The 10,282-nt window shown below is 39.0% G+C and overlaps 1 protein-coding gene across 3 annotated transcripts in view; it reads left to right on the forward strand.

Annotated features, from left to right (window-relative positions):
• The window catches only part of LMO4 (LIM domain only 4), a 17,035-nt gene extending 11,235 nt beyond the window's left edge, over nucleotides 1–5,800 (forward strand). For all 3 annotated transcript variants that reach the window (XM_006750331.3, XM_081818732.1, XM_006750332.3), the window contains exons 4-5: nucleotides 247–402; nucleotides 5,022–5,800. In XM_006750331.3, coding sequence (XP_006750394.1) covers nucleotides 247–402; nucleotides 5,022–5,030 — 165 coding nt within the window. In that variant the 3' untranslated portion in view covers nucleotides 5,031–5,800. The remainder of the gene's footprint in view (nucleotides 1–246; nucleotides 403–5,021) is intronic.
• The last annotated feature ends 4,482 nt before the right edge of the window (nucleotides 5,801–10,282 follow it).

The raw sequence follows: 10,282 nt of genomic DNA on the forward strand, positions 1-10,282 counted from the left end.
CCCCCACACCCCCCTATCCCCCCCCCACACCCCCGAAGCACACATGTACCCGGTTTCTCCCCCCACCCCCCCTTTAGCCTGATCCAGTTGATTGCATTCGGGCTTACTGTTTTCCGGAATCCTGTTGAAGGAAGAGCCTAAGTGGCTCTGTACTTGACAGATACTTGCTTACGAACAATTTATAAACTTGTGACAAAAAAGACTTAATTTGTACTTGTTTTCAGTGGGTTTGCTTTTCCCTTTCAGTGTTTTACATGCTCTACCTGCCGGAATCGCCTGGTCCCAGGAGATCGGTTTCACTACATCAATGGCAGTTTATTTTGTGAACATGATAGACCTACAGCTCTCATCAATGGCCATTTGAATTCACTTCAGAGCAATCCACTACTGCCAGACCAGAAGGTGAATACCTAGCAGCTGCTAATAAGCTTTATTAGAGCGAGTTGGAAGGTTCAGCCTTCAAGGGAGTTTTCCTGGGCGGTTGTGTTTTCGTGTGCCCTTTTAAAGAAATGTAGACTACTTGTACGTACAGGGTTCAGAAATAGGAATATCGACTGATTAAATTGTGAATCTTTTGTAGTTCAAAAAAGATCCTGACTTAGTTATATGTGTAGCCTTCCCAGTGTTGAACAGAGGATTATCACATGCTAAGTCAAAGCATAAAACTTCCATATAACCGGTTGGTTTTCCCACTTGACAGTTTTGAAATTCAGAAATATGATGTGAATAGGTGATTGCAGGAGGCAAATTAGAGCATTTATGGTAGAAAAAGGGAGTAAATGTCTTTGTCATGAAAGAATGGTTTCTGCATCGGTCATAGCAATCCCGGACACCTGCCTTCCAAACCCAGTTTACCGTGCTTTTATTTTGAGAAGAGCAGTTTTACAAACATTCTGTAATTCCAGAGGGGGGGCATTTTTGTTGATTGGTATATATAGTCCTATAAAATTTGAATAAGTTATGACTTTTAAGACAGAGTTCTAGGTCTTTGCTAATCACTTTGGGCCACGAATCGCTCCATTGAAGATTATGTATCTTGAGTCTCGAGCCACAACTGGAAAGTTTTTGGACCAGAGTTAAAAGTGAGGAAATTTTATACAGTTGTTCAAATCACTTCAGAGGGAAAATGGCGATCAACAGTTGTCCAGCGCCGCCCCCCCCCCGCCCTCCGCCCCAGTACTGGATAGTTTTAGATCTATTTTAATCTCCTTAATAAGTCCTATAGCTATGCAAGTGAGTGCATTTTGATAACTGCTGTGCCTAATTTGTAACAATTACTGTCAACCTTCAGTTAAGAGACTGTTCATTCCACACTGGCCCAGAAAAGAGTGAAATGTATGACTCGTGCGCATAATTTTATTCACATCATATTTCATACTGATTATGTATTGATGACATTGATTCATTTACTCTTTACAGCGCCACTTGCATGGATATTAAATCTTATTGACCACAGATGAATTTTAATTTCAGATTGGTGATAGATTTTTCCATCAGCTCTGATAGTATGTTTGACTTTTTCATCATTAACCCAGGCAATCACACAGCACTGAGTTATTGCATTGAAACAAAAAGTGCACACTTCACTTGGTAATTCTTTATGGATTTACAATAGGAACTTCATTAATGTCTGTTGTAAGGATCACAAAAAAAAAAAACAACATTTATCTGCAAATAGGAATTTAGCAAGCTTCAAAAGGCTCAGGAAAAAATATTAGACTTCTTTGTCTTCTGTAATGCATTTTCTTAATGCTGTGTGTGGGGAAAATGACTAATATTTGAAAACTTTTAACATTTAAAATTATACTGCCGTATCTTAATGCTGATTTTTATCATTTTCCCTTACTCAAATTTATGGTCTAAGTTTAAATTTATTTTCCATTTCTTTATTAAGTAAATGTCAATTATACCAAATACGCACACTTTTCTTTGTTTAATTTACTAATATGGGAAGCTACCTAGCATACCATTTTAAGAATAGAAGTCTAATTTTTTATTGCAAATGAACCAGTCACCATCGATGAGGCATTTTAAGCTTCGTTAAGGAATGCCAGTACATATAAATGCTTAAGATTTTTATTTTTTGAATTGTAATGAAGTGAATCTATAGGGCAGAGTTGAGAACAATGGATAGGTAACATAAGTATTTTGAGATAACCATTTCAATGTAGAGGCAAAGCCATTTCCAATTATACTTGGGAGCAAAAAAAAAAAAAAAGGCAACAAAAGAAATGTGCTAGGAATAAAATGGTTGATCTCTTCCCCATCCCCTCCCATGTAAAAGCGTAGTTTTTTGCAAGTTAGATCTTAAGTTTGTTGCTGGTTTTATACCATTTCTTTCCCTGACTTAACAAAGTACAAGAAATGATTGTTGCAGCTCACCACTGTGCAGCGTGAGGATTCAGGGACATGGAGACAAGATGGAAAACGTAGTCAACCGTGCAGTGCTGCATACAGCCAGTAGCCACATTCGCTCGGGACTAAGTGCAAAGGGCATGTAGTGAATAGGAGCAGGGTCTCCCGGTGCTGTCTCATTGGGTACAAGATGGCGTAAGTTGAGAGGTTTCAGGGAGGAAAGCTGGAGAAGCATCTGGTTTGCATGGTTATAAGATTGCATGTATTGTGCCTTTCAGATGAGTCTTCTGTTCTGCACACTTTTTTCAGGATGGGAGAGGTAGGATGTTCGGTTTGGATCACAGAACGTAGTAGGCAACCAGAAAGAACTAGCTGGTATATACTTCCTTAATGTCGGAAGCCAAAAATAGACAGGTGGCCTTCAAAAATTAATAGCTCTTAAAAGGCAGAAGGAAGTATAACTTAAGGATATGTTCTTGTCAGACATTGGTAAGAAGCTGTGTTTTGGGGGCGATGTTAATTAAGAACATTTCCCTGTTGGCATAAATGTCTCACAGATTTGCCCTTGGTGCTCAGCTCGCCAGGAGCACAGTCAATTCACAAGGTGGTTTTTGTAAATAAAGGTTTTGGGCAAGCTGAACGTGGTCCAGAGAGATACTAATGAGAGGGCAAGGGGAAAGAGGTAATGAAAACACACTTCCTGGTAGAACATAAACTGCCTCTTGGACCTAGAGAATGCTTGACAATTATTTTCCCAAATCCCTGTGGTGTTTCCTTTCTGGAGGAGATGAGATGGGGAGAAATGACAAACCGCCCCACTTTATTATTTTCTTCTCTCTCCTCATCCTCCATATTTTTGGTAGGGAAAATTGGACATCAATTTTGGCTGTTTTCCTTTTATTCACCAAACTAATTACGTTTTTAGTGCATGGTGCATGATGCATGATAAATATAGGCCAAGCTCCTCTGGCTTAAAAGTAATGAGTTGATTATACACCCCTTCTTTAAAGGCAGCTAATTGTATAGAAAGCATAGGTCCCCATCATCTGGTCCCTTTAAACTTCTATTCTCCTGAAATTTGTTGCCAATGTCTGGGATGTGTAGTTTAGCTGTTGTTCTGCATCATTGGCCTTGGTATATCCTGAGAAAAAATAATTTTTGAGTTTATAAATCCTGTAGTGTCCTGAGTGAAATCTCAGACCACTAGTGTTCAAGGATCTACAAAATTTTATAGCCTGTATCATTTAAAGGAGGCTGGGCCGTCCTCAGGAGAATACTGCCTTCTAGAGAGTTACGTAAATACAATCAGGAATTGTGGCTAATTTTTTTTTTTTCCCCCTAATTTTTGCCTGCTCTGGAATTCTTTCTTCCACTCGAGTGGCTGTTCGATCTAGAATTATCTGCGCTTTTTAGTAAAATACAAGCTCACATCTCTTTAGTTGGAGGAAAATTTAGCAAGTGTTCTAGTTTACATATCACTCCGCAGTTCCCCTGTAGTTACATAATTGGTGTTGTGTGTGTCCATCGTAGAGGACATTTGATGCTCATTTATTAAATATGCTCGCTGGCTGCCACCGCATCTTTGTTCTGGACAGACAAATTACCTTTCTCACACTGAGCTTCCACTCTGGGGAATTAAGCCTCCACCACTTTAATTAGCTTGGAAGTGGGGGGTTGCAGTTCCTAATAGACTTGAGGCTTTTTAGTAAGTTAGGGAAAGGGTGAAACGAGAACTTCCTGGGAAGCTCAAAATGTCATTTAAAAACCATGAAAACCTAATATATATTATTTCATTTTGGTAATTGCAAACAGATTGTATTTGACGACTGTGTGGATTATCATTTCTAACTTAGACATGAAAGTTAGACTTCCCTTGAACTATGTTTTTTAATTGAGCACAAGTCCTTCACATATTACATATGTTTGATTCGTATGTTTACAATAGTTTATGTAATATTAAGTGACATAGCAGATAGAAGTTACTAAGTGAAAAGTAGTATCTGAATATTTGTATGTCTGTGGGTGTGCACGTGTGTGTATGTATAACTTATACCCGTATACACATACATATTTCAGCACATACCTTTAGGCTGAGAAGGACATGGGTGAGTGGATGTCATGTGGGGATATCAGAATGATCACTGCCAATATTTGTTTAGCTTTTATTACGTGCCAGGCACTGTTGAAAGTGCTCCATCTGTATTATGTAATCCTTATAACAGCCTTATTATCCCTACTTTCGAGATGAGGAAACTGAGACCCAGAGTAACTTTGCCAGAGGTCACCCAGTTGAGCATATTATGCCAAAACCTCCTTGTGGGGCACTTGGCTCTGCATGTGCATTTATGATGCTCCTACCAGGCGAGATGTAACTCATTCTTATTTAGAAGAGAGTTCAGCAATTCATTGTAGAACTTTACACCAGAAACTTCCTGCAAGTCCATTTATTGTCTCATTTTCTCTTGCTAGTAAAACTGCAGAAAATGTTATGCTTTAGTTCTTCGCTGCCGGAGTAAGTAGTGTAGAGAGCCTCCATCAAGTCACAGTTGGAAAGTAATCTAATAAAAGAAGATTAGTGAACCTAGAGGAGACCAAAGCAGTCATGTTTGAGTTTAATATCTCAAATTGAGCATTTTAGCTAAGATGCCCGTTTGTATTTCTTGCAGGTCTGCTAAAAGGTCAGAGGAATGCAGAATGCGTGCCTTCATCTCAGATTTTGTTCATCACAGGCGAATCCCACGCGTCTTCAGTAGACAAGTCACCTTTGTAGCTAGAGCCCCAGTGCCGGCGCCATGCATTGCACCTTCTTTAGTCTTGATTGCCCTTCCCGCATTTATTGGTGTATTAAAATGACTGAATATGAACATTAAGGACTCCATGAACCTGGGCTAATGGGAGACTGTAGAGAAAATGAAAAAAGATCCACCGGAGGACATCTTGGGGGGGGGGGAGGGAGCTTGGGAGGAGGGAAATGACTAATGAAGCTAATTAAAAGCATTCAAATCTGCTTTCTACCCTCATTAACAATTAGCAGGGCACTGGCCAGAGTTTGTACCCTGTGTTTTACCTTAACAACATTCTATTTGCTCTTTGTATATTTAAGTGTTGTAAGGAAATGTGTTTCAATCAAAACTGAACATGAGATAAAGGAAAGAGATGTGGCTTTTGTGATATTCTATCACAAACACTTTTATTGTATCTCTGTAAAATACAATGTATGTATGCATGTAAGTGTTTTCGTCCTAATGTTGCTACTTCCATGGCAAAGGAAAAAAAGAACGAAAAGAAAAAATTGGAAAAAAAAATCAGGCTCATAGCAGCTACTGTGTAGAAATTTCCCCCTACTTCTAATTTGCTGAATGAAGAAGAAAAATCTTTTATTTGTGATATTTTCAGAGACATTTGCTCTAGTATGGTGTATTTAAATAATAAAAACTTAAAAATATTCGATGGAGTTTGGATTTAAACACTGCTTTTTCTCTTCTGTATTTTGGAAAATTTATAAGTTTTTTTGTTTGATACCAACTTCGTCGAGGGAGGTGTTGCGTATATTTATTTAGCTCTGGGCCAATAAGGTTTTCTTCGAGTTACTTAACCATGCCGTTTTTGGCAGGGCTACAAAACGGAGTCCTTTTTATAAGTTCAGAATATTCTGGTAACTTATGCACTTCATTACACTCCTATATCACAGTGAATCTTTTGTGTTTATATATAAATATTTGTTCGATTCTTCAGCTATTCTGTTGATTCTTTCTTCCTCAATAGGAAAGCCTTGGGTATTGATGAAAAGCATGCTAAAGACTGTGACCTCACCCTCTTGTTCTCTTCACCAAGCTTCTGGCTTCTGAAGGAAATAGCATTTCTAAACCATACCTGTACATATTGTGAAGTTTCTTGAGTCGTTAGGGACCCAGAGCTCTTGTACAGACGTCTTCAATGGGTGAAGCAGCCATTTCCTGGTGAGCTTTTAGACTCCTGTGGTCTGCTGTGTGATTTGTTTATTTGGTTTTGCTCTTACACTCCTCTGTCGGCTCTGCCTTTCCATATGTGTGGGGTAGGATTTGGATTTCACTTAGTAGTCATCTTGAGATAGGCAGTGGCTAGTTCTGGGCTGCAGCGTGTCCCCAATAGCGCCTGCATTGCGTGCAGAGGTGCCCTGTGGAAAGCATGTGCGGGCCAAGGACTCGGGGCAGGGGGGTGGGGGGGCGCCTGGCCAGCGTTAGAAGGAGGAAAAAGCCAAAGAGGCTGCGCTACTAGGCTTGGGAGCAAATCTCAATTACAACTTCGATCACAGGTTCCTAAAATCAGGTGTGTGTATAATGCTACTTTAAATATCCTTTCTAAAAATGGCATTTGTTTTCTTTTCTCTTGTTCCAGAAAAGCTCCCAACGTAGACCTCTCAGAACAGGTTATATAGAGGGAAATAGCTCGGTACATCTCAGCTAGCAGTCAGCTTCCGTTTGGGATTTTCTGCTTTCAAAGACTGTCACAGTCCGGGAAGAAAAAATCAGTTGCTCAAAACTATGAACCTCCTGTAGGAGAATTGAAAGGTAGAGAGTTAAAGTGAATAGTACTATTAGAGCTTTATGGAAAGAAAATGCAAGAAAAAGAAATGAACAAAATCACAGACCTAACAGTATCTGTTTGAGTTAAATCCTTGGGGAATTTCTAGGAACCAGTTCTGGTTCTTACATTTTTTTTTTTTTTCTTTCCCTTTAAGATACTTTAAAGGAATGTGGACTCTTCAGGACAGAAAGGGAGAGATATGTTAATAAGAATGCAAGCATCCTCTCTATTCTTTTTGGCATAAGCACTCATGTCCCATCTAGTGCAGAAATTCAAAGGGGATAGTTAATAACTTTTAGTAAGTAATACAGTGTGGCGTTTGGCGATGTGGAGGGCTCAGGTCATTAAAGACTTTAAATGAACTATTATATGGCTGGCTCCTCAAGCGCTGCTGCATATTTAATAACGAGCTTCTAAAAGCATTTCTTAAGTTGCAGACCTATAAGATTACAAATGTCACTCATGTTAGTATAATCCACATGCAAGTGATGAAGCCTTCTCTTTGATGTGCTAAATTGGAGAAGGACTAATGGAGCTATGAATATACAATAGAACATATTTAAGTAGTAGTCTTGCTTTAGGTAAAACACTTTCTTGAAACCAGAGGCATTTCAAACAATAAAATCCGGCTCTAATGGGGATGCTCTGTGTGGATAGAGAGCTCCTAAAAACACTCAGGTTTATTCTGATGTGAGCAGTGATTGTGTTCCTCCCCCAACCCCAACGTGGCTTAGGAAAAAAAAAAAATCCAGCAGCTTGTTCACCTCTCATCCACTGCATTTGTGATGTTAGTGAGATGTACTCCATTCTTTTGAAAGGACTTATTTAATATTAACCACATCATAGAGCAAGATGGCCCCCAATCCCTACAAGCAAGTGCAATTAAATAAAAGCAAATGTTACTGAGCCCTGCTGAACTCTTGATTTAAAAAAAGTTTGAGAACATATAAATGTCTCAATCATGCAAATTGTCACTCTTGCTAATGAAACAATTTTGTAAAAAGATTGTCCTCTGAAAGGGTTTAATGTTTTTTTGTTTTTGTTTTTGTTTTTTACCTGTCTACTTAGATTTACACATCCTGAAAGGCAGGAGAGCCCGGAAGAAGCTTTTCCAAACCAAATCGTTTGCCACAAGAAACTATTTCCAGCTCTTCATGATTTATTAGGAAATAGTTTAACACAGACCGTAGTGTCTTATAAAATGCAAAATGAGAAAATAGTCACACCAAAATGAAGCCTGTGAAATTGTCATCCTCTTACTATTAACTATTTAAATTCTTTCTTTTGCTCTTACTAACACTGATATTTGAAACAATCATCTAAAATGAAGCTCTTAAATGGCTTTAAGTGTCAATATAGTAAGATTCTAATTTGTACTACTATTTATATAAAATATTTCTTAGGACCAATAAATTATACAACAGTGAGTCCAAGAGCTATATATCAAGGCACCAGGGAAGAGTTTCCCTGTGGCGTAAATAATTGTACTTAAATTGAGAAGAGGTTGTCCAGAGACTCCTTCACCAGGGCATTCTATCCTGGGAGCTCCTGCACCTAAGACTTGGAGACACATTTACAAGTTGATGTCACTTGTCACTTTGTTACTAAGACTCACCTATTGTCAGTCCAGCCAAGTCACAGAAATGCTTATTGCAGTTAAATAGCGATTTGTTTCCATGAAACTGCAATTAAAGTATTACTGAGCAGCCATTTTAGATTGGCAATGCCCTGAGCGCATGTTAAACAGCCAGCAAGTCCCACTTGCAGAGCCTGAGACCCGACTAGCAGGAAAGTGTAACCCATTCACTGGCCTTGGGTATCTAGTTAAGAGGCATTTGTAGCCCTCTGCTCACATCGTGAACACGCTGAGAGCAATGACAAGTCAGGGCCGATTTTTGGAAGGTGAACTTGCAACTTACCTCAAGTGAATACAATTTTCAGTTGTACAAGAAGTGCTTTATGCTAGTAGATATGTGCCTGTTTCCTAGAGGGAATGTTTTCGAGTTCAGATTGATTCTGCTGAGAATGGACTGCAACTCGGAGGCCTCAGGCCAATAATGTACTGCAGGTCCTGACATGTTACAGCTGTGTAAACAGGGCCATTCTATCTCCTAAATCACAACTAATAAAGCAGAGGATGAAAATCAATTGATTCTGTTATAAGTTCTTTGAATGACACTAGAAAGTTGTTTAATGACTCTGTTAGAATGGACAAGCCTGGGTTTAGCCACCAAAAATAACCTCTTTTAATCCTCTCGCTTCCCTCAGAAACAGGGCAGGATAGCCTTTCCCCGCGCTAGCATCCCCACCACCACATCCAAACCTGCTGGGGGAAGGAAAGCATCAGAACTGAGCTCCTCCAGCTGATCTAAACTTCAGGATTTGTTGAGTGAGAAAGGTGAAGTGCAAAGGTTTTACTGAAAATGCGAAACATTGATGTAAGATCCTGAGAGAGAAAAGGATTTTAGAGGTGCTGTTTTAAAATGCAATTAGCACTGAATTCTAACTAGCGTGGAAACAATCATTAGCTCAAGAGAACAGGATGCATCTCACCTTCCTTCGGCCTAGAAAGTCCTCCCCTACCTTGAATCAAAAGGTTTACGTCCTCAACTTTTTCAAAAATAATTTCCTTGGGCAGTGCATTTATTTGTAGGCTTTCGCCTGTGTTTGAGCTGCGATTTTTTTTTTTTTTTTAGTAAGAGGAAAACAGTTTCTTCCTAAATTAATTTTTCATTTGCAGTGTATTGAGTGCTTTTAGGAACTGAAAAGAGAAAATCTGGAGACAAACTGAATTTACAAATGAAGATTAATTATGAAAGCTGGAAAGGAAATTGCTTGCTTGGGCTGCAATTGTATACCTTTTTCTTTATTTAAATAAGGTTAGGTAGAGATGGGTGTGTCTTAAGAACCTCAGATCCGTCTAAGGCCTTGATTCAGTTTCTGTCATCAATCATGGGCCTTCCGCCTTCCATAAACCTTAACATCTTTAACTAGAATGTGTAATATAGTAACTTTATCTTGGAGTTGTGGAGTGCTTTGTAAATGTATTTCTATGTTCACATTTACAGTGAACAAGTTCAAAACACGTGTTATCTCAGTCCTCACAATAACCCTCTTGATTATTATTGCCTCGGTTTTGAGGTCATGAAGGGTCAGGGAGGTGACGGTCTAAGCAGGACCAGGACGAGAGGGAGGCAGCAAATGGGTGCTCTCCTTGGGTGCAGAATTTAAGGGAGTGCCAAAGAATCAATAATCAAGATAATGTTTTAATGCAATATTTTTAAATAGGAAATGAATGCAAAAACATCTATGGTGAACAAAACATCACAATTTTAAATAAAGGCAGGATCGGAGTTACTTC

The sequence above is a fragment of the Leptonychotes weddellii genome, chromosome 4 (genome assembly GCF_054177405.1).
Source record: "Leptonychotes weddellii isolate Sample4059 chromosome 4, ASM5417740v2, whole genome shotgun sequence".
Taxonomy (NCBI): Eukaryota; Metazoa; Chordata; class Mammalia; order Carnivora; family Phocidae; genus Leptonychotes; species Leptonychotes weddellii.